Source organism: Martes martes, assembly GCF_963455335.1.
Source record: "Martes martes genome assembly, chromosome: 10".
In the NCBI taxonomy this organism is placed as follows: Eukaryota; Metazoa; Chordata; class Mammalia; order Carnivora; family Mustelidae; genus Martes; species Martes martes.
The window spans coordinates 1947549-1971613 of NC_137898.1; the positions used below are offsets into that span (position 1 = coordinate 1947549).

General features: G+C 54.0%; 1 protein-coding gene across 2 annotated transcripts in view; it reads left to right on the forward strand.

Annotated features, from left to right (window-relative positions):
• KCNQ1 (potassium voltage-gated channel subfamily Q member 1) overlaps positions 1 to 24065 on the forward strand; it is a gene marked incomplete at its 5' end in the record, with an annotated part of 316188 nt that overhangs the window by 91176 nt on the left and 200947 nt on the right. For both annotated transcript variants that reach the window (XM_080817777.1, XM_080817778.1), the window contains 2 exons: positions 904 to 1026; positions 1899 to 2043. In XM_080817777.1, the coding sequence (XP_080673903.1) occupies positions 904 to 1026; positions 1899 to 2043 (268 nt within the window). The remainder of the gene's footprint in view (positions 1 to 903; positions 1027 to 1898; positions 2044 to 24065) is intronic.

Below are 24065 nucleotides of genomic sequence, written 5' to 3' on the forward strand. Positions count from 1 at the left end.
GGGAAGGAAATAGCAGGGGCCGTAAAGCTGAGGGGCTGGGCCCCCGCAGGCCTGGGTTTATGGCCCCACAGCCTTCTCCTTTCGGGGAGACCATAAATCAGGCCGTAAAAGCAGCCCAGGCCGCTGTGGGCAGACTGCCGGCGGGAGGGGAGTGCGCTGGATTCCTCGTGGAGTCTGGTGCCTTGGGGGCGAGCGCCCTGCGAAGCCCACGCTCGGGCAGGGCGTTCAAGGGGCTGCGGGCGCGCCTGCAGCGGGAGGACGGGTCCCCGGGGAGGGGGGACCGCACAGGTCCTGGGCAGTACGCTCGTGGGCAGGACACATGCCCGCCGCTGGGGAAATTGGGCCTCGGAGGGGTCAGGCCGGTGTGGCCTTTCCCGTAGGTGGCATGAGGGCTGCCCTGTCTGCCCAGGTCCCCATCGTGGGTGGTGTCACAGCCGCCTGGGACCTTGCCAGCCCCTCTGCCAGTACAAGACCCCCAGGGTGCGTCACCGGCGGCTATCCAGAGGCTCCCCCTGACTCCAGACGGCACCAGGCCCCGGGACCCCGCATTTGGGCCTCTGGGAGGGGCCTTGCTTCCCCGCCCTCCTGCCGGGTGCCCACAGGCCCAGGTGTTCTGTTTCTAAGCCCGTCCCTGAACCTGCCATGCGCACCCGCTGGCTGCGGCCCGAGGAGAGGCAGCCGGCAGGTGTCTTCGCCTCTACGAAGGGATCAGGCTGGGGGAGGGGTGGCAGGTGCGTTGGGGTCACGGACGAAGACCTGCGTGGCGTCCGAGCTGTGAGTCCCAGGCAGCGCACGAGGCCCTGGGAAGTGGGGGGCTGGCCTACAGGCTGGGGTGCAGGCGGCTCCCACTGGAGGCCGTCAGGCAGCCGGGCCGCTGACCACTTCCCCCTCCTGCTGATCCAGACAGCGTGGAGGTGTTACGCGGCCGAGAACCCTGAGTCCTGCACCTGGAAGGTCTACGTCCGCAAGCCGGCTCGCGGCCATGCCCTGCTGTCGCCCAGCCCCAAGCCCAAGAAGTCTGTCATGGTAACAGCCCCTGCCTGCCCCCCGGACGGCATCCCTCGGTAGCGGGCCGGGAGGCCTTGGGGCCACAGCTCCCAGCCAGGCTTTGACCCTGGGTTCAGCTGAGCTCTGTTAGAGCAGCCCCACCGCTCCGGGCCCGGGGTGGGGGTTGGGGAGCGTGACTGGGTGCTGCCCTCCCGGGGTCCTCCTGGCCCCAGGGGTATGTGGGATGGGGGCTACAAGGCCAGGACTGTGGGGGGCCCGAGAAGGAGCCCCAGGGCGCAGGACGGGCTGGGATCTGGTCTGTGGTGGCAGAGAAGGCTCTCGAGAGGGCTCTGGTGTCGGGCTTTGTCTGCGGGACATGGTGGGTGTCAGTCGGGAAGGAGGTGGCATCCCAGCTCGGGGAAGAGGCCTGAGGTCGTGGTGCAGGGGGGTTGGGCAGGCCTCGGGCAAGGATGTCGTTTGTGATTGTCTGCTGTGGTGAACGAGGTGTCCCTGCCCACACCTGGTGGGGATACCCAGCTGTCCCCAGAGCCCCCGCACCCTCCCAGTCCCCCATCTCCTCACCATTGACCCCTCAGAGCAGCTCTGCCGGCCCCGGACCGCCTGCCGGCCACCCTAGCACGTGCCATCGCTCCTGGCGGCCTTGTTGGCATGCGCCCCTGTGCGCTCTGGGACGTTTACCTGTTTGCCGGCTTCTGGCCACCTGCCCCTTGGCCCAAGCCCCCCGCAGGACCCCAGCCTCTCCGCAGGGCCATGGCCCCCCCATCTGCATGCACCAGGCCAGTGCTTGGCCCCGAGGCCTGGCTCTCTGGCCGGTGCCCAGTGGGGACTGCCAAGGGGTTCTGGGGCTAGCGGACGCCCAGGAGCTGTTGGCTTGTTGCTTGTCGTTTTAGGTAAAGAGAAAGAAGTTCAAACTGGACAAGGACAACGGGCTGAATCCCGGAGAGAAGGCGCTCACGGTCCCCCACATCACTTGTGAGCCTGCCTCAGAGGACCGGAAGCCAGACCACTTCTCTGGGGACAGCTGTGACAGCTCTGGTGAGAAGCCTTCGCCCTGGGTGGCGGCGTAGGGACAGCGACGGGGACGGGCACTCGGCTCCTGTGGACCTGGCGTCTGCCCCGTGACGTCCTGCCCCCCGGCCCCCAGCTCAAAGACACGTCCTCCTGAGGAGGCGGGACCCCACCCTGGAGGGACCTTTCCTCTTGCTCTGTTCCACGCGCTGGGCTGGAGGGGCCAGCCCTGCCTCAGTCGTGGTGTGTGGCCCCGAGGCCGGCGGGATGGAAGGGGCCCCGGCGTGTTGACCCCATTCCCGGTGGAGCGGGGACGGGACCTCCAGAGCCCACTCTGTGCACCCACCCTCGTCCCCTTCCTCAGCGCTGTGTGGCTTTGCTTTTCGGGCATTTCTGTGTCCGTCTCTCCCTTCTGGGACGTCTTCCTGGCACCCAGCGGAACATGCCCACTTACTGGCCGCTGTAAGGGCAGAGTCACAGTCTCAACTGTGGCAGAGAGGGATGGGCTCACGTTGGTCCTGACGCTTTGTGCTGACGGGAGCCCGGCCCGCCAAGTGCTGGGTTCTCAGGCAGGGACCCCCTCATGCATCCCCCTGCGTGGGGTCCCAGTCCCCTGGCAGCAGGGCGGAAAGCGCTCCGGAAAGGGGCCATGGCCGCTCCCTGCGCCTCGGGGCTGCCTGTGGACCGGGCCAGGGCGCCCACCCCGCTGGGCACTGGGCCACCGCAGCCCCGTCCCATGCAGTCGGGATTCCGCTCTGGCCCGAATCTGGCCACTTCGTTGGTGAGCCCCCGGGACGCGCTCCCCGCCTGCCCCCCGGAGTGGGCACAAGGGACAATTGTGCCAACAAATGCCCGGGCCCCCCCAACTCCGGATCCAGGGGTAGGACCATTGTCGTGGTGCAGATGGGGGCTGTGCACAAATGCTAATGGGCAGGTCGGGCGTGGGGAGCAGCATCTCTGCTGTTTGCTGAATGTGGGGCGCCGCATTCAGACTGTTTGCTGGTATGAAGTGCCCGGGATGCCTGCAGAATGGTAATGAGGCACGAGAACGGGGAAGCCAGGCTCCCTTTGTGGAATGCTTTTGCACGGAGGAGTTTTGCTTTCCCACCAACACCATAAGTCAGCCCAGCCCGAGCCGCGGCGTTGCTGGAGCCTGAGCTGTTGGCCTGGCCCCCGGGGGCTCTGTGTGGCCCCCAGCCTGGAGGTGGTGTCTGAGGCTCTCCAGAGCCCTGGTGGGGGACAGGGGGTCTTATCCCGGGCAGATGCCGTCACCGGGAAGGGCCCTAGCCCCGGTCCCAGCTCAGCAGGGTGCGAGTAGCCGGGCTAAATCCTCCCCCACGCCGGCCGGATCCAGGCCTCGCACCCAAGCCTCGCCACGTGCATGAGGTGGGTGCACCAAGGGGCATGGGAGGCAGGTGCCCTCCCCTTCCCGGCTCTGGCCTGCGCACGGCTCCCCACTTCTGCAGTTTCTTGAGCCCATGGAGTCTCTGGGCTTCTGTCCTGTGACACCTAGGGTCCTGGGAAGGGTGGTCCACCCACATTTATGGGCTCCAGAGCCTGGTCTGCACCCCTGTCATTCCTGAGCAGGTCTCCTGTGTTCGTGGCAAGGGCCCTAACTGGCCGCAGGAAGAACTGTGGTGGCGGCAGGCAGTGTGGACAGCAGGAGCCCTGCCCTCCAGGCTCCCATCCTTATGCAGGTTCCAGCCCTCCCACCCCTGGCTGCTCACACCGTCCGGCTCACCAGGGTCTGTGGTCAGGAGCCCACCCCGTGCAGGGCCGGCGGGACGCCCTGGGGTTGGGGGGCGGCAGGGCCTCCTTGGCGTCTGGGGAGGAGGAAGGGCCCCAGCAAGGGCACTGAGCCTGTGGGCGTTCGGGGGAACACGTGCCGGGCTCAGCCTGGTCTGGCTCAAAGGCTTCTTGGAAGAGGTGGCATCAGTGCTGGGTCGAGCTGTCTGGGAGGGAGGGAAGGAGCAGTAGCTGGGATGGGGGAGGGGGTAGCCATGCCCCTGTGGCTCCGTGTGGTTGCCAGCCTGGGCATGCCACGTGCTTTCCTCCCGCACCCTGGGAGCGAGCCCGCCTTCCCTGTGGAGAGGCCTGCGTGGGCTCCTGGCACGCGGCTGCAGACATGATCCTCCCTTCCAAGACTGGAGCGGGGCCCTGGAGCCTGCAGATGCTGGACGGGCTGGTCCCCGAAGTCCTCAGAGCACTAGTGGTCATGGCCAGCTTTGTGTTCTCCAAGCCCCACCCAGGATGGCGTGGATGGGGAGTGGACAGGACAAGCCAGTGGGCCAGGCCAGTACCAGCAGGGCCACAGTCCCCGTGGGGCTGGGAGTCGGAGGAGCCAAAGCCAGTGGGAGGGGGCCTGTGGCCCCGGGCAGCATGGGTGTGACTCCCAAGGGCAGGGCAGAGTGGAGACTCCGGGGGTACTGGGGAAAGGGAGGCCTCCCCTTCCATCGCACCCTCGGCAGAGGTGAGCCGGTCCAGGGCGAGGTACTGGGGAGGCGCTGAGGCAGGGCCTGGCCCGCGGCGGTCATTTCCAGAAGAGCCTAACTCGTGGCGCGCCGTCGGCAGCCGGCACGGCGCCCCTGGCCGCACACGCCAGGCCTCCCCTCTCGCCCTCCCCTCGGTGGGCAGCACGGCTCAGATAGCGCTCTGCCCGCGGCCGTCTACGGGCCTCCGCCCAGGTCCCACCCTGCGCCCCGACCCATGCTGCCGTCCCCCGTGTTTGCGTTTTGCCTTTTTAAATTCTCTGCATCGGTCGCTCGGGTGCCGTCGACACCGGCTCGTCTTGCCGGCCGGTGTGCTGGGTGTCTGCTTCGGAGTTTGGGTTTAACGTCCTTCTTCCTGAAGGGCTTTCAGCGGCTCCTGCAGGGGAGGTCTGTGCTTGGTCAGCTCGGTTTTCGTTTGTCTGAAATCGTCCTATTTTGCCTCTGCCGTTGGGTGGTGGCCGGTTGGGGAAGAGGTCGCGGGCTGAGGTACGGACGCCACGGGGTCCGGTGTCCGGGTGTTGTCCAGCTCCTTGGCGCCCCTGTCACCCCCTGGGATGACACTCTGGTGCTAGGTCGTGTCTCCACAGTGGAGCCGGGGCGGGTGTGGTGAGCTCTCTCCGTCCCGCCGTCCACTGTGATCCCTGAATCTGAGGGTCCGTGTCTTTCCCGCAGTGTGGACATAAGCACCAAGGATCACCGTGCCCGAGGCTCCGACCGGCCCTGGGAACGTCGGCTCAGCCATCTCAGTCTGTCCGCCTCGGCTGTCCCTCGTGTTTTCCTGCTCTGTCTCCCAGCCACCCCCTCGGTGGCTTCTTTCCAGGTTGCTGGCTGTTCTGATGTGTCTGACCCACTGGGTAGTCCCCGCTAAAACTTCCATTCCCGGGAGCTCCCATCCTCCACGCCGGGGCACCCTCGTGTGAGGGCTTACTCGGTCCTTGCAGCTGGTATCTCCCTCGGAGCGCACGACATCGAGTTAATCAGTCACTTGAACGTGCTTATGTCAGCACCTGTGTTGTGACGTCATCATCCGTGCCACGACGTCATCACCTATGCCATGACATCGTGATCTACGTCACAGCGCCATCATCCTGGTCACGGCGTCCTTCTCCATGTCATGATGTCCTCATGTGCATCATGATGTCGTCGTCCATGCCATGACGTCACTGTCCGCCGTCCTCGGAGGGTCTGTCTCTGTTAGAGGTGGCTTCTGCAGTGTTCCCACAGCAGCTCGTTCCCCGTGGTCTGTGGGGGTCTCTAGTGAGGGCTCCCTTGTGTCCTCTTGAGGGGACATTGCTCTGGAGACATTGTCCCCTGGACGGGGTAGCCCCGTGAGCCCCTCCAGATGTCTATGGGGCGGGGTTTCCTGGACGCCCGTGCGCTGTGAACACGGGCCCACTGTCCCGTGAGAACCCGCCCATCCCCATGTGGCGAGAGCTGACACTTCACTCGTGCTCCACGAGCACGGGCCACCGCGAACGGGCTTTCTCTCTTCTCTGCGTTCGCCGCGCCTGGCTTGGTGAGTTGGTTTCCGCTTCCTTGTTTCTGTGACTCCAGTCCGCTCGCTGCCGTTCGTCCGGCGTCTCTGTCCTCCGCTCCTGCCTCGTGCTGGGTGCAGGCCTGGCTCTTCCTCCGGGGCGCACCGCAGCTCCCCCGGTGAGGGACGCCCGGGACTGCCAGCGTGCGGGGTCAGCGCTGTGGCTGCTGGGTCCCTCGGGGACCCCAGCCGAGCCCGTACAAGATGTTTGTCACTTCAGTGAGCTTTGTTGGGGAATTTGTAGAGAGAGGGTTTTGATGGCATCAGTTTCTAGCTGGAAACGGAAGTCTTCGTCTTAGGGACAGAAAGAGTGTCTCTGGCAGGGGAAGCCAGGAGCTCCCTGTTGGCAGAAGGCTGGGCCGTGACGTTCCAGGCCGGAACCCCCGGGGGCCCCCTCGAACCAGCAGGAGAATTTCAGAGGCTGTCCCTGGAGATTCTGAGTCACAGGGCCTGCGGGGAGCCCAGGAGTGTGTCTGTAACGTGCCCCCCACTTACTCTGGGGACTGTCCCTGGGGACCCCGAGGATGAGGCCCAGCCCTGACTGCAGGGGACCAGAGCAGGGGTTCTGTGACCCAGGTCACCTGGGCCCCCTCCTGGTGCCCGCAGCGGGGTCCGGGTCAGCCTTCTCTTATGAGAGCTCCCTGCAGAGAGAAAGTACAAAGGAGCTCGCTCCGTGCGTACGACTGTCAACACATAAACGCCAGCTAGGACGCTTCACCAAGAAAGACGGGATGCTTTCCCCCGAGATCAGGGGCACGACAAGGACAAGGGCACACAGCTCTTGTCACCCCCAGTCCACATGAACCGGGAGGTTCTAGCCGGTGGAACGGTCAAGAAAAAGACATCGCCAACATCCGGGGTGGAAAAGAAGAGGTGAAGTCCTCTCCGTGTGCCGGTGGCACAGTTCTCGGTGTGGAACCCTGGTGCGTGGGCAAGATGACCGTGGAGTGAGCGCGTGAGCGGAGGCAGGTCACACGCAAGCATCGGTTCTACCTCGGCGTTCTGCCGGCAACTAATCTGAAGCGGGGCGCCCGGAGCCTCAGGCGGTGGAGCCTCTGCCTTCGGCTCGGGTCGTGATCCCGGGGTCCTGGGATCGAGCCCCGCATCAGGCTCCCTGCTCAGCGGGGAGCCTGCCTCTCCCTCTCCCTCTGCCCCTCCCCCTCCACTCACGCTGGCTCTCTCTAAAATTGTTTTTTAAAAGGCCACTTAATGTAATGTTAAGAACACGAAATACTCAGAGGGCAGTCTGACGGAAGATGCGAGCGCTGAGCCCTGGAGACCATAAAACGTTGCCAGGAGAAGTCACAGAATCCCCGGGGCCGGGGCGAGCTGCGCCGCGCTGCTGGGTCACCAGCCTCATGTTCATCTCTGAACTCAATGCAACAGGCATCAGAATCCCACGGGCGTTTTGTGGAAACTAACGAGCCGGGTCTGAAATTTGCATGGAAATGACCCTGAAGTTCCAAAACAACCTTTGAAAACGAGCGAAGTTGGAGGGCCAGCCCTAGCATGGAGACGAGTAAATAGAACGATGGCAGAACAGAGTCTGCATAGACCTACGGGCCGTGGGGACAGGTGACTTTTGACCGAGGCGTAAGGGCGGGCTGGTGGAGGAAGGATGGCGTTCCAGCAAACGGTGTGGCAGCGACTGGAGCACCCACGTGTCCAGTGGTGAGCTTGGAGCTACATCTCGCCGCGTGTCCAAGAACCAACTCGAAATTTATCACGGAAATAGAAGCCTGAGAGTTACAGAAGATGACGCGGGAGAAAAGCTCCGTGACAGAGAGCTGAGCTTGTCGAACACGACCCCGGCAGCATGAGCCCTGATAAGAACCAACCGTTTCGACTTTTCAGAATTAAAAACCTCTCTTTGAAAGACGGTATTAAGAGGATAAAAAGATAAAGCCCAGACAGGGAGAAAATATTTCCAAATCAGCCATCTGATAAAGGATTTGTGTCCAGAATATGAGAGGGATGCTTATGGTTGAGTAATAAGACAAAAACAAAAACAGGCAAATGGTTTAAACAGACACTCATCAAAGAAGAGAAACGGGGGCCTGGAGGGCTCAGTCAGGGAAGCGTCTGCCTTGGGCTCTGGTCGTGATCCCGGGGTCCTGGGATCCAGCCTCGTATCAGGCTCCCTGCTCAGCGGGAAGCCCGCTGCTCCTTCTGCCTTTCCCCCACCCTATCCCCTCTTGTGCTCTCTTTTTTGCTCTCTCAAACAAGTGAGCAAAATCGTTAAAAGAGAGAGAAATGGATAAGCACCAGAGAATATATCTGATATCATTCGTTATTAGGGAGCTGCAATTTAAAATCACAATGAGGGGCCCCCGGGTGCGTCAGTCGGTGGAGCGTCTGCCGTTGGCTCGGGTCGCGGTCTCGGGGTGCTGGGTGTCCCCGCGGGATGATACACGACCACTCAGAACTAAGAATGAGCCGTGAGCACACACAACAGCTTTGGATAAATGGCAGAATAATTATGAGGAGTGGAGGAAGCCAGACAAGGAGAAGCAAGGGAGGGAGCTCGGAGCGTCGTCTTCTGGGTGCGCGAGACTCCGGGAGTCGCAGACTGTTCCGGAGCGAGGGCAGGCCGAGCGCTGTCCTGGGATGCATGGCGACAGGGGTCGGGTTGGGGGGAGCCCAGAAGGCCACAGAGAGGCCCGGGGGTGGGTGTGACGGGGATGCTCGTGATCCTGACTGCGCCGACAGTTTCCCGTGTCCAAAATCACCAACATTGTACACTTTAATCATGGGCAGTTTGTTGTGTGTCTGTGATGCCTCGATGAAAAAAAAAAACATAAAGATATTTTGCACAGCAAAAAATACCCCAAGTAATTTTTTTTAATGATAACCTGGGGACGATGGTCACACACATCAGGCTCATTCATACACATCAGGCTCATTTCATCAGGCTGCGGGGAACCTGTACGTCCTGAGGACAGAAGGATGGAAGATAGAAGCACAATTCGAGAAAGAAGATACTGAGCTTCGGTCAGAGGACCAGGTGCAGGCAGCCTCCATCGTGATCACGGGGATGTCATCTAAAGCTTTGGGGGCTTGACTTCTCTGACGGCTGGTGGCCCGTGGGCCGGCGAGCTTGGGAAGCCTCGGCCCAGCCGTGGACGCCGGGAGGATGTGTGGGGGCCGCCGCTTTGGAGGCGCGGAGGGCGGTTTGCGTGAAAGCTCAGGACACACGCCCCCCCCCAAATGACCCGTGGTTGGGGACTGATTCCTGCAGTTTCTAAACAGCAAGACGTTGGCGAACCACCAACGTCCCCAAGTGGAGCTCAGCTCCCGGTGTTGTCCACGCACCCAATAATCACTGACCCTGCGAGAGGGTATCCTCCGCGCTGAGGGAAGGCGGCATCCCCGGCAGCCTGCACCTCGGGCTTTCAAGAGGAGGACACCGGCCAGCAGGTGTGCGCGGATACAGGGTTGGAGGAAGGGGAGCTCCGCCGACCTCTCCCTGCGCCCTGGGATGGCCTGGGATCCACCTTCTCTGAGGCTCGAAGGCACGGCGAAGCTGGAAAACCGTCTGGGCTGGTGCATGTGTTAAAGGAGATCTTTAATCTCCTTTTAGTCTGTTTTATGCTAATTTGTTCCAAATCAATGTACTGCCTCTCTCAGGGGTATATTCATTGCTATTTAACCTTCGGAAGGTGGCAATTATGTTGCCACTGGAAGCAACAGTTATTTCTAGTGCCGTCTGCTCTTCTTTAGTGCCGTCTGCTCTTCTGTCCTGGGCAGCGCTTCGGTTTTGCTCCCCCCGCCGCCCCCCTCCCCATCTCATGAGTGGTTGGTCTGGTTTATCTCACGTTATTATAGACTTTCTTATCCAAAAACTACCTTTTTGCTTTTTTGCTTTCTGTTTTCCCAACCTGGGCTTTTACATCGATTCATTCCCTTTCTTGGATTAATTCACTTTTTTTTAGAAAAAAGCGTAACGAAGAATGGCAGTGCGCTGATTCGAAGCGTGCACTGCCGGCGTGGCAGACGGCCGCACGGTTGGCCGCGCTGCGCATCTCGCCGGGAAGCACGTTCCTCGTCTTTGCTTTCTTGATCGTGTTTATGTTTTGACTTTCTCTTTCATCTGAAGAAATGTTTTCTCACTTTTTAAGCAGAACATTTTTTTAAAATCTCTGTTCCAGTTCCTAATTTAACGGGCTTATAGAGAGAAGATATGGCCTTTGAAATAGTTGCGTTTTTCCAGTAAAGATTTTCTCTGTGTCCAAGTACAAACATGAAAGCATTGCTTTTGTAAATGGTCTGTGGGCCTAAGTTAAGATACATTCTCTATCTGCAAAACACAGACTTTCATTTGTATACACAGATAAAACCTACATTGCGACAGATCTCGCTCACACACGCGCACGCGCGCACACACACACACGGGTATGCATCTGTGCCATCATTCAGCCCGTCCCACCTTTCCTGGCTTTGGTTATTACTGTTTTTAAATCTGACGCCACATTCTGCCAAGTTCGGGAACAGGAAAATTAAATCTTTCTTCCTTTGCAATTTTGTCTTTAGAAGTTGAGGGTCAGACCCATGGCGTACTCCTGAGCACAACCTCATGGCCGGAAGCTCTGGCTTTCTCTGCTGCGTCACCCTAAGCCAGCCACTGCTTTCTCTGGGCCTTGGTTTCCGGACTTGCGAAATGGGGATCCTAGCAGGGCCACGCCCCGGATTGTGGGGTCGACCAAGTGAGTTAGAACATGGGAGTGCCCACCCTGGGCCTGTGTGTTGCCGGCTTCCTGGGCCTCTGGCCCTCCTCCCCTGCTAAAGAGCCCCCTCTCCACCGGGCTCCTCACACCACAGATCTTGGGGCTGATCTGTTACGGCTTCTTGAAATTGTATTGTTTTATACAGCTCTGGGGCTGGGTGTGATGCGGAGGCTTTGGTGAGTTCTTTGGTCCTTGTTTGCTCGGTGCCCTTCACCTCTGGGACCCCCGTGAGTAGTCTGGGGTTTGCTCTGGTTGTCCCCGCGCTCCGGCTGGAACAGGGGCTGCTCGCTGCTGTCCAGGCATGTGGCCTCCGGTCACACCTGCTTTCCTGTCTTTCCCCTTCAGTGCGCACACTGAGACGGCCTCCAAGGCCGCCGGGGCAGTCCGTCCTGAGATTCCGGTCTCTCCTTCGTCCCCCACAGTGGGCATGAGCCACAGCCTTTCCCCCTGCCAGGGATCTCCGTTGCTTCGGGCTGGGCCAGTCTTCCAGGAACCTCCCCTGAACCCCACGTCCGAGTCCTTTTGTTCTTTGTCCTCATGGCCGGGATGCACGAGTTTGCTAGAGGCTACGTAACAGAATACTACCGACCATGCGGCTTAAGCCACAGAAGTTTCCGTCGCTGTCCCAGAGGCGGAACGACCAGATCGAGGCATGGCCTGGGCTGCTCGGTCCTAGGCTGGCTAAAGGCCACCTCCTCGCCTCTACGCACAGAGCCCTTCCCCGGTGTCTGCGCAGCCCTGCCATCCCTCTCTCTCCCTGGTCCAAGTTTCCTGCTTCCATAGAGACGCCAGCTGTAGCGAGAGTGGGAGCCACACTAACGGCCTCACCGGACCCTCCGTCGAGGACCCTTCTCCAAAGGTCACCTGCACGGGCGCTGGACCGCGGCACTCGGAACTCTGAGCCTCAGGGACCCGCTCAGCCCGTACCCCTTGAAGGGTGCGTGACGGACGTCGGTGGGGCTGCTTGGCCTCACCCTGCCGCAGGGGGGCTCCCCTCCCTGGCACCCCCTCCAGCCGTCCGCAGCAGGGCAGCGTTCTCTCTGGCCAGGGGAGGGAAGGCGGGCTCCTCCCTAGCAACCCTGCTGACATCTGGGGCCTCATCAGACTTTGTGGCGGGGCTGCCGTGGGCGCCACGGGATGGCGGGCAGCATCCTGGCCTCTGGTAGGGCCCAGCAGCACCACCGCCGCGTGCCGACAAGCGGGATGTCCCTAGATCGTGCCGAGTGTCCCTTGGGGGGGCAGGTACTGCTCCCAGTTGAAGACCACTAGGCTGAAGGGACACCTTGGAGCTCTTGGAGGTTTGGGCCCTTTTAACCCGAGTACTTGGGTGTGATTTTGAACTGCAGGACGACAGCAAGGACACGAGTGAGGTCGGAACCGCCACACACTCCTCCGTCCGCCGTCTGCCCGCGGGCCATGGTAGCGCCTCGCCCCTTACCGCGAGGCCCCCTGCCGACGTGGACAACCACGTGGCTGGTGGCTGAGCCCTTGCCTCATAAGCCACATGCCCACAGACCTTTGCCCCAACCCTTCTGCCAGGTGGTTCCTCAAGGTAAAGGGACCCCGTCTTAAAGCGACGGCACACTTCCCAGCCTCCGCCCGCAGACGTGGGTCCCGTCCTGTCCCCTCCCGACCGTCCGTGTCCCAGTGCTGCCGGCGGCCGTGGCCGAGCCTTTCACATACGTCCCCCTCCGGGCCAGCGTCCGGTCCGGGGGTCGGCGGGGGGCAGCTCTCTGGGCCTCTCTACTCTGGAGCACGCCCGGTCTCTGCCTCTCATGACACTCAAGTTTCTGGGGGTGACAGCCCTGCCATTCTGGGGGGGTTTTGCTGCATGTTTCCTTCTGGTTGGGTCTGGCTTGTGCCTTCCCAGCTGGAATGTCCTGCCAGCGACAGCGTGTCCTTCTCGGGGGGACCCACCCCGAGGCCCGTGATGCTTTCCAGCCCTCACTGGTGATGCAGCTTTAATCACCCATCAAAGAGTCATTCTGTGCTGCTTTGCCGCTGATAAGCAACTGGGGGACGTAATCTAAAGCCGTGAACATATCCTGTTGCTTATGAACAAATGTCTCCTGGATTTAGAGCTTTCCTGGAACCGATGTTTATGAGGCTGATTGCAAAACGCGGCTTCTCCAGCCCTAGCCCTCTGCCACCGACGTACTAAAATCTGTCCAGTGAGAATGGTATTGAGGCAAAACATCTCAATTTGGTCCCGTGGGAAAAACCTTCCTTCTCCCCGTTTATTTACTTCTTTTGACTTATTATCCATACGCACGGGCTCGTGGGTCTTTGTAGGCTACTTCTTACCGTCCTGAATTATACTCTCCGCAGAGTGTCCCAGATTTGGCCGCTGGAAACCCTTTCAAGCTGGCTTCTGTGTCCATGTGACATGCTCACGTTTTATTTTTTTAATTTATTTTTGGGTGTTTGTTCTTTAGCATTTCTTTATGTTCTGGTAAAACAAGATTCGGGCTTATTTCCTACCAACTCTGCTCCAGCCCCCGAGACCACCAATTTTCCAGGGAGCTCTGGTTCTTTTTACCGGGTGGGGGGGGTGAACTTGTCGGAAACCAGACTCCGGGCCTGGGTGCGCCGCTGCTACTTGGCGCTTTCTCTTCTCGTCCCTTCTGTGCACAGAGCTAAGGACGCGCATGTGAGCGGGTTCACCTACCAATACGCAGATGCACCCAGACATGCGCAGGGCACATCTGGAACCCCTGCCCATGTCCCTGCTGCCCCTCCGTCTGCACCGGGTGTCCCTTACCTGGGAGCCTTCTTCGTCCCCGGCGAGACGCTGCGTCCGGGCCCCAGCAGCACACAGACTCCCGGCTGGGAGCAGCTCCCCTGCCCGGTGGGTTGCTCTGCCCTCGCCACGGCCCAGTCACACCTGCTGGCTTGTTAGTCACCCTCCGCCTGCTCCCACTCTGTCCAGGTTAGAGTCGGTTAATCAAGTGCTATGGCCTCGAAGAGCTTGGGACGCGGTTTTCTTCTCGCCCTCACCCTTCTCTCTCCTTTCAGGGTGTTTCTGTCACTCGTTTGAAAATTAGTTCTCTGCCTTCATTTTTTTTTTTTTAACCTGTTTTTCAAAACACCACGTCATGGAGGTATAACTTACATACCATAAAATTCTCCCATTTTCAGTGTGACTCCAGGAAATTTACTGACTTGTGCAGTCGTCACCACGATCTAGGTTGGGAACCCCCCCCCCACCCCACCGTAAGACCCGCCGCGCCCACACGGGGTCCACTTCTGTCCCCACGCCGGGCCTCAGCCACCCCTCCTACGGCTGCAGCAGACCGTGGATGTCCCTGCTCTGGACCATCGTAGAAAATGTCATCTTTGTTTTCCCGGCGGCTTTCGGCATGCTTTTGAGGCTCCTCCAAATTACGGGACCTCAAAATGTTTCATTCCTTTTTATTGCTGGGAAGTATCTGTTGTGTGGACAGCCGCGTCTTTTGCTCACCCGCTCCCCAGCCGAGGGAATTTTTCACATTGTTTCGCGTCCCTGCCTGCCGGGAGCGCGGTTCCGAGCTGTGTGCGCGCTTCCCTCCGCCCTGCGGAGATGTCGAGCCGCGGGACGGCTCCAGGGGGGCCTCTGTTTCCTTTCTTGCGGAATTGCCCGGCGGCTCTCCGAAATGGACGTGCCCTTTTACCTCCCCCAGCAGCAGCCGGTGAGGGTTTCTCCTTCCCCCGAACCGTCTGACCGTTTCCCGTCTGTCGTCTTTATTCTCGCCACGTGGGTGTCTCCTGTGGCTTTGGTTCACGCTTCCCTAGTGGCCACTGATGTCGGAAATTTTTCACGGGCTCGTTGGCCGGTCACGTATCTTCTTGGGTGAAATGTCTGTTTGGATCTTTGGCCCATTTTTAAACACTAAACTTCATATTTTTTAGACATTCTGATGCAACGATAAGAGAGAGCGCGGAGAGACCCCATGCGCCCTTTACACGGTGGCCCTGGGGGTCCCATCACTGGAGAGCAGAGTCCCTAGCACAACCAGGATGGTGACGCTGAGACAGCTGAGAATCAGGCTGTCCTGGGTCAGGCCCCTGGCGTGGCCTCTTCATAGCCACACTGACCTCTCTTCCGCTCCCGTCCCCCCCTTAATCCCTCGACACCCCTCACCCGCTCTCCACTCTCATGGTGTTGTCATTTCGAGATCCGTGTATGAAGGGACCACGCAGCACCTGACTGTTTCGACTTGGCTCTTCTGATGTAGTGTGGCCCTCAAGATTCGTGCAGTCTGGGTGTATCTGTCACTTGTTCGTTTGTGTCGCTGGTGGCACTCTGGGGCGTGGACACACCCGTTGGTTTAACTTCTCGCCTGCTGAGGGACAGTTGGAGGTTCCCGGTGTGCACCTTTCACAAGTCCTGGTAGGCTGACTAGCAGCCCCCGAAGCTCGGAGGTCCTGAGTCCTGGAATGGTCACTGTTGTCCCACAGGGCAGAGGAGACGCTGTGTACACGCTTAAATTAAGGATATTGAGGTGAGGGGGTGATCCCCGATTATCCCGGGGCGGGCAGCGTCGGCATAAATATCCTTGCAGGAGGGAGGCGGAGGGGGGATTGGACAACAGGAGAGGACAGGGACGTATCACCGGAAAGCAGAGGGGGCACATGCGGTGTGGGCGCGAGGAAGGGCCACCAGCTCGGAACACAGGCAGCTCCTAGAGGAAAGCAAAGCAGGGAGACAGATCCCTCCCTCCCGAGAGCCTCCGCAAGGAATCACACCCGCCCGGGACGTCCGTTTCCGACGTCTGGAACACGTTTTCAGAACTGCGAATCGGTTCGTGTCATCTTAAGCCACAGGGTTTGCGATCATTTATGACAGCGGCCCCAGACAGAGTTGGCAGGACCCCCCCGGACGGGTTTTGTGTGGTTTTGTGTGGACATGAGTTCGTTTCTCTGGGGTAAGGCCCCGGGGTGTACTCGCTGAGTATGTTCTCTAGAAGGGGCAAAGCCCTTCTCCCACGTGGCTGTACTGACTTCCCATCCCCTCCTGCCGTGTAGGGGTGACCCCGTTTCTCCGGGCCCCTGCAGCGTCTGGTGTGGACGCCGGCTCTCTTCCAGCGTGTTCTCATAGGTGGGCAGCCGTATGTCATCGCTTAGAGTTCGTGTCCTCCTGCCGGCTGGGGACACCGAGCGTGTCAGCCCCGTATCTCCTCCTTGCCGAAATGTCCTGGTTATCTGCCCACTTTCCAATTGGACTGTTTCTAACTCTTGAGTTGTGAGACGTCGGTGCTTATTCTAGATACTAGTCCTAAGCCAGGAATGTCATCTGTACCTGTCCTTCCCCAGTCAGGGGTTGTCCTCGTCCTCCTCCTCACCAGGTCATCCACAGAGTGAGTATTTTAATCTCAGGGAAGCCCGGGGCGCCCTGTATGTTGGTTGTATTTTGCTGTCAAGTCTAGGGACTGTTTGTCATAGCCTCGATCCTGAGCATCTCTTCCCGTGGTCTCCTTGGCAACCGCTCTGTTAGGGTGTCATTCATGTCCCATATAATCCAGCCACTTGAAGTGTCCCATTCCGGGGCGTCACCGCATTCCTAGAGCTGTCTACTGCTACAGCTGCAGAACCATCTCTCATCGGCCCCAAACGAAGCCCAGCCCCCCTTAAACGCCGTGTCCCAGGCCCCTGTTCCACCCCCTGCACGCCCTAGGCGACCCCTCGTCGGCCTCCTGTCCCCATGGACTTGGCCGTTCTGGGCATTTTCCATGAACGGCGCCATCCCGCGCGTGGGCGTCCTCGACTGGCTGCTCCGCCGGGCGTCTTGCTCGCCCAGCGCGGTGGTGTGCACAGAAGCACTTGCTTCTTTCCACGGCGGAGTGCTGTTCCGGCGCACGGACGCACCGGGGTTTCTGATGCATCCATCAGCCGGTCGGCGTCAGGGTGACTTCCCTGCACTGGCCGTGAGCGTTGGTGCAGGCGTCTGTGTGCGGGTGTCTCACTTCTCCTGGGGAGACGCGTGGCCGAGGAAGGCGGAGTCAGGGTAACTCCGGGCCTCGTGTTTTTGTTTTTGTTTTTTTTTAAGATTTTATTTATTTATTTGACAGACAGAGATCACAGGTAGGCAGAGAGGTAGGCAGAGAGAGAGGAAGGGAATCAGGCTCCCTGCTGAGCAGAGAGCCCGATGCGGGGCTCGATCCCAGGACCCTGGAATCATGACCTGAGCCAAAGGCAGAGGCTTAGCCCACTGAGCCACCCAGGCGCCCCCGGGCCTCATGTTTTAAGAAACTCACAGAGCGAGTGTGCCGCTGCCCATTCCCTCCCTGGGTGTGAACACGGCCCCGTCCCTCTCTCTGCGTGAGCACTTGTTCTTATCTGGCCCATTGTTTAGGCCACTTCGGGTGCGAGAAGTGGAGTTCCTACGGGCTGGTGACCAGCCTTGCCTGCGACTAGGGACACGGGGCGTCTCCTCGCGTGCTTCCTGACCGCTCGTGCGTCTGGTCTTTTGGAAGAAATGTCTATTCAGATTCCTTTATCCGTTTCTAAAAATCAGAATATTTGTCTCTTTGTTTTTGAGTTACAAGAGTTCTTCATGTAGTCCAGCCACCGTTCCTTGCCGGATAAGTGATTTGCCAATATTTCCTGCCCTCTGAGGGTTTCTTGTTGTTTTCTTTAGGATGTCCTCTGAAGCACAACGCTTTAATTTTGAGAAAGTCTAATATAGCTTTTCTGTTGCTTATGCTTTTGTTTTTTTTAAAAAGCATTGCCAAATTTTGGGCCATGAAGATTTATCCCTATGTTCTCTTCTAAGAGCTTTGTTGTATTTTGGTCTTTAATCTAGTTTGGGTTAATTTTTGCATATGGTGTAAGGAGGTGGTCCAAATTCTTCTTCTTTTTTTTTTCCCCATGTAGTTCCAGCATCATTTTCCCAGAAGGTAATTCTTTCCCCATTGAATACTTTCGGCACCCACGGCCAAAATCAACCGACCACAGATAGAAGGCTTTCTTTTTCAGACTCTTCCTAGTCCATCGATCTAAATGTCTTGTGTCTAGTCTTATGCCAGGAACCACACCGTTTTGAACACTGTTACTCTGTAGTAAGTTTTGAAATCGGGAAGTATGAATCCCCCAACTTTGTTCTTTTTTTAAGATTGCTTTGGCTGATCTAGGTCGTTAGAACTTCCGTACGAATTTGAGGATCAACGTGTCAGTTTGTGTAAGGAACTCAGCTGGGATTCTGGTGGGTATTATGTTCAGTCAGCAGATCAGTGTGGGGGGTCTTGTGAACAGGACAGTATTGTCTTCCAATCCATGAACATGGGATGTCTTTTCTTTATTTAGATCTTTTCTTTCAATAATATTTTGTGGTTTTCAGAGTATAAGTTTTGCATTTCTTTTTATTTATTTAATTAATTAATTTATTTATTTTATTCCTGAGTGGTTTATTTACTTTCTTTGTTGTGGTAAAGTATATGTAAAACAAAATTTACCATTTTAACTATTTTTAAGTTTACAAGTCTATGGCAGTAAGTACATTTACGTTAGTTGTGCTTTATTCTTTTTTGATAATACTGTACATGTAATTTATTTTCTTAATTTAATTTTCTGTTTATTGAAAGTGTATAGAAATACAATTGGTTTCTCTAAACGAACGTATCTTGCAATCTTGCTGAACTTGTTTATTAGTTATCATAATTTTTTAGTGGATTCCTTGAGATTTTTTATATATAAAATCATGTCTTCTGTGAATGGAAATACTTTTACTTCTTTCTTTCCAAATTGGATGCCTTTATTTTTCTTGCCTAATTGTCCTGGATAGAACCTCCAATGTAATGTTGAACAGATGTGGTGGGAGCAGACGTCTTTGTCCTGTTACCGATCCTAAGAGGAAAGTACTCAGTCTTTCACCATGAAGTACCATAGCAGCTGTGGTTTTGTACCAAATGCCCTTTTTCAGGCCGGGCAAGTTCCTTGCTATTCCTAGTATCCTAAATGCTGTTCTGTCCTCAAGGAAGGGTATGGGATTTTACTAAATGCTTTCTCTGTGTCATTTCTTCTCTGGATAATCATGTCATTTTTGCTCTTTATTGATCTGGTGTATTAGATTAATTGATTTTCAGATGTTAATCCAACCTTGCACTCCTGGAAAAAATCCCACTTGGTCCCAGTGTATAATCCCTTCTGTATAGTGCTGGATTTTATTTGTGGGTATTTTGTTGAGTGTTTTGCATCTATTTTCATAAGAGTTACTGTTCTGTATTGTTCTGTAGTTCTCTTTTCTTGCTATATCTCTTTCTGGTTTGGTAACAGGGTAATGTTGCCTTTGCAGACTGTGTTCGGGAGGGTTTTCTCCTCCCCCTCCTCTGTTACTTGCTTCCTGGAAGAGTCTGTAAAGAATTTTTATTCTTGGGGCACCTGGGTGGCTCAGTTGGTTGAGCAACTGCCTTCGGCTCAGGTCACGGTCCTGGAGTCCTGGGATCGAGTCCCGCGTTGGGCTCCCTGCTCGGTGGGGAGTCTGCTTCTCCCTCTGACCTCTCCCCTCTCATCCTCTCTCTCTCATCCTCTCTCTCTCTCAAATAAATAAATTTAAAAAAAATTTTAAAGAATTTTTATTCTTTATATTTTTGGCAGAATTTGTCAGTGAAGCCATCTGGACCTTGTGGGCTTCTGTTTGTGGAGAGTGTTTGGATTAATGATCCTGTCTCTTTACTTGTTACAGATCGGTTGAAATTTTCTACCTATTCCTAGTTAGTGTTAGTAGCTATTTTGCTTTCTAGGGAATTGTCCATTTTATCTAAGTTATGTAATTATTGTTGTAAGATGATTTATAGCATTCATTGAAATCCTTTTTATTTCTGTAAAACCAGCTGTAAAGTTCTCTGTCTGCTTTTGAATTGCAGTCTTCTGAGTCTCCTTCCTGTCAGCCTCACCGAAGGTTGTCAATTTTATTGATCCTTCAGATAACGAACATTTGGTTTTATTGACTCTATTACTTTTTCTAGCCTCTATTTCATTAACTTCATATTTCTTTTTTTCTGCTTGCTTTAGGGTTCTTTCTTTCTTTCTTTCTTCCCTCTTCCTACAGTGGAGAGTTATGTTCTTGATACGGGGACTCTTGTCTTCTTTAATGTGGGCACCTGTGACCAGAGATTTCCCTTTTAGCACTGCTGTCCCTGAATCCCACCAAGTTCTGGTATATTGTGTCTGCACTTTCATTCACCTCAAAGTATTTTCTGATTTTTCTCATGAATTTTTCTTTGACGTATTGGTCACATAAGAGTCTACTGTTTAAATTTCACATATTTCTACTTTGGATCCATTGTGTTCAGAAAACAACCCACATTACAACCCTTTAATGCAGATAGTCCCTCTTGGAGAACGTTCTGTGTGCACCTAAAGGTGGCCTGCTCTTTGGTTGTTGCTCGTAGTGCTCTGTTGATATCTGCTGGGTCTGACTGGTTTATGGTATGGTTCACATCTTCTCTTTATTGATGTTTTGCTTATTTGTTCTATGCATTATTGAAAATGGAGCATTGATGTTTCCAACAGCTGTCGCTTTGGCTGTTTCTGCGGCTACTTTGATTTCGGGACGGCGCTCCAAGGATCATGTGGTTACGATTCATGGGATACATAGGTTTCCATCCTCTTACATTCAGTCTGTTTGTATCTTTGAATCTGAAGCACACTTCCCATAGACCCATATTGTTGGACTTTATTTTTTAATTCTGTCTGATTAGCTCTGCCTTTGATTCTTTAACGCAACCGTGCTTAATTTATTGACATAGCTGGCTTTGTCCGCAACTCGGCTTTTTGTTTTCTGTCTCCTGTATTTTTGTTTCCCCACTTCTCCTTTACTGCTTTCTTTGGCATTTAGTGAATATTTTTGAACATATTTAAGGTTCTTTAGTGATTTTTCGCTACTGGAGTCGTTTCCTTGGTGATTGTTCTTGTATTTATCAAACCCAGCCTCATGTCAGATTTCTGCTAAGCTAAGGCTGGTTAGGTACAGAAGGGACTCCTATATTGCTTTCTTACATTTTACCCATTACTGTGGTATTGTTCTTAAATATATTAAATGTACCTGTTATAAGCCTGATAATACACTGTAATAACAATTATGTCGTGGAACTTTGTCTATATAGAAGCTGAGGGGAACCAAGTATGTAGTATTTGATTCATTAACCTTCTCACTTAACGTTTTTGATCCTCTTCGTGTGTTCCCATGGATTCAGATTTCCAGCGGGTGGCATCTCCTTAGCTCAGTACAACTTCGCAACAGCAACTGCTTCGAGTTGATGTTGGTCAGTATGTTACATTCTAGACCGTATGAGTGCAACAACATGACTAAATACATGTTGTTTCGCACAAAAAAAAAAAAAGATTTTTTTAAAAAATGTATTTGACAGAGAGATCACAAGTAGGCAGAGAGGCAGGCAGAGAGAGAGGCAGGCTCCCCGCGGAGCAGAGAGCCCAGTGTAGGGCTCGATTCCAGGACCCTAAGATCATGACCTGAGCTGAAGGCAGATGCTCAACAACTGAGCCCCCCAGCACCCTCATCCTTGTTTCTTATGTGTGATTTTGATGTGCGCTGCAGAGCCCCTTCCTGCCTGAAAAATGTCCTCCAGATGCTCTTACAAAATGGGGTGCTAACAGGTGATTCCACTTTTGTTTACCTGGGAAAGTCTTTATTCTGCCCTCCTTTTGAAAGATAGCTTTTCTGGATATAAGATTCTCGGTTAATTTTTTCCCATGGAGATGTCGAACGTGTTGACATGCTGCTTTCTGGGGACCATTGTTTCTGACGAAGAGTCACCTGTTAATTTTTGGTGTTGTTCCCTCTTTCCTGTTACTGCTTTCAAGATTTTTCTCCTTGTCTTTGGCTCTCAGTGTTTTTACCATGATGTCATCTTCAAATAGTGACCTTTTTTTTTTTTTTAATTGTGTTTGTTTTCTTTGGGTTGCTTCCACTTTTGGCTGTTGTGTTCAAGGCTGCTACAAATATCCTGTCAAGTCCCTGCTCTCGGGTCCCTGGAGTCTTTACCCAGAAGTGGAATTACGGGATCAGATGGGAATTCCGTTTTTAATTTTTTGAGGAACCACTTTATTGTTTTCCATGGAGGCTGCTCCAACTCCCATCCCTCCGAGCAGCCTGTAATAACCATCCCAACCTCCCCACATCCTCACGAACACTTGCTATTTTCTGTTTATTAAAAGAAATATTCTTCGAGTAGCATCCTAATGGGTATGAAGCAGTATCTCATTGTGGTTTTGATTGCATTTGCTTAATGATGAGTGATTTGACTCTCTTCTCATGCACGTATTGGCCATCTGTTTATTCTGGTGAGAGAAATGTCTGTTCAAGACCTTTGCCCTTTTTTGAGTTTTTATTTTGTTGGTTGTTATTGAATTGTTGGAGATCTTTACATATTCTGGATATTATACAGTTTCATTTTTCTTTTCCAATATGTATGTCTTTTATTGACTTCTCTTGTGTTATTGCACTGGTTATAACTTCCAGTACTACGTTGAGTAAAAATGGTGAGGGAACATCATTGCCCTGTTCTTGATTTAAGAGAAAATCATTCAGTCTTTGACCATTAAGTATAATGTTAGACATAAGGAGTTTTTTGGGTAGACGGTGTTTATCAAATTGAGGATGTTCCCTTTTCTATTTTCATCTGAGCATTTTTGTCGTGAAAAGATGTTGGATTTCGAAGGCATTTTGTGCATCAGCTGATATGACCATGTGATTTTTATTCTTTACCTGTTAGTATTGTGCATGACACTGCATGATTCTGAATACTGAACTGACTTTGCATCCCCAAAATAAATCCCACTGGTCATGGTATATCGCTCTTCTCATATCTTGCTGAATCACATTTGCTAATTTTTTAAAAGATTTTATTTATTTATGACAGACACAGCAAGAGAGGGAACACGAGCACGTGGAGTGGGAGGGTGGAAGCAGGCTTCCTCTGGGCAGGGAGCCTGATGCGGGACTGGATCCCAGGAACCGGGATTGTGACCTGTGCTGAAGGCAGATGCTTAAGGACTGAACCACCCAGGCACCCCTATTTGCTAATATTTTAAAGAATTTTTGCATCTACATTCATGAGGGATATAGGTTTGCACTTTTCTCTTTTGGTAGTATCTTTGGTTTTGTTATCACACAAACTCTGCAAAATGAGTTGGAAGGTAGTCACCCCTCCTGTGTTTTGGAAGGGGTTGTGCGGCATTGTAATTAATTCTTTAACAGCTTCAGAGAAATCAACAGTGAAGCCATAGGTATTTGGGAGTTCTTTCTTATGAATTTTTAAATTAAAATTTTAATCTCCTTAGAGAATTTAATCTCCTTAATAGTTAGAAGGCCATAAAAATTGCCTTTTTCATATTGGGTTCATCGGAGTCTGTGCTTTTTGAGGAACTGGTCTGTTTCACCTAAGTTGTCATACTCATGTGTGTGTAGTATTGTTTGAAATATCCTCGTACTATCCTTTGGATGTCTTCAGTGTTTTTGAGAGAGCAGTTTTGTGTGGTTGTCTAGGTAACTGCTCCAGGTGTTACAGTGTAAGTATATGTACTTTATTGTCATCTGGTATCAGTGTTTTGCTTCTTTGAAGTGTTGAAACCTTACTTCCCTTTGGTTCCTTGTATCTTTTTTTTAATTCATTGGATAAATTTGACATGTAACATTGTGTAAGTTTAAGGCGTACACTGTGTTGTTTTGATACATTCACGTATTGTAATATGATTGCTGATATAATGATATTTTTCACAGTATATAATCGTATTCATTATGCAGTTATCTGTGGCTTATTACTACTTGTTATAAATTTGTACCTTAAGCACCATCACTCTTAGCCCTCCTCCATCACCCCATTCCCTGGCAACCACCAAGTTCCTCTCTGTTTTTTACGGATTTAACTTTTTTAGGTTCCACATGTAGGTGATCTCATACAGTACTTGTCTTTGGCTGACTTACCTCACTTAGCATAACGTGCCTAAGGTCATCCGCGTCATCGGAAATGGGCAGATATCTTCCTTTCCCAGGGCTGGAAATTATTGCACTGTGTATATATGTATCTTTCTTATGCATTCATCCACGGATGGGCACTTGGGTTATCTCTATGCCGTGGCTGTTGTGACTAATGCTGTGATGAACACGGAAGTGTTTGCATCTCACGGAAATCCTGTCTTCATTTCCTTTGGATATATACGCAGTGGTGGAATTGTTGGATTATATGATAGATCTATTTTCAGTTTCTCGAGGAACCTTCATACTGTTTTTCATAGTGGTTCGACCAGTTCACATACCCACCAACGGTGTGTAAGACTCCCTTTCCCCCACATCCTTGGAAGTAG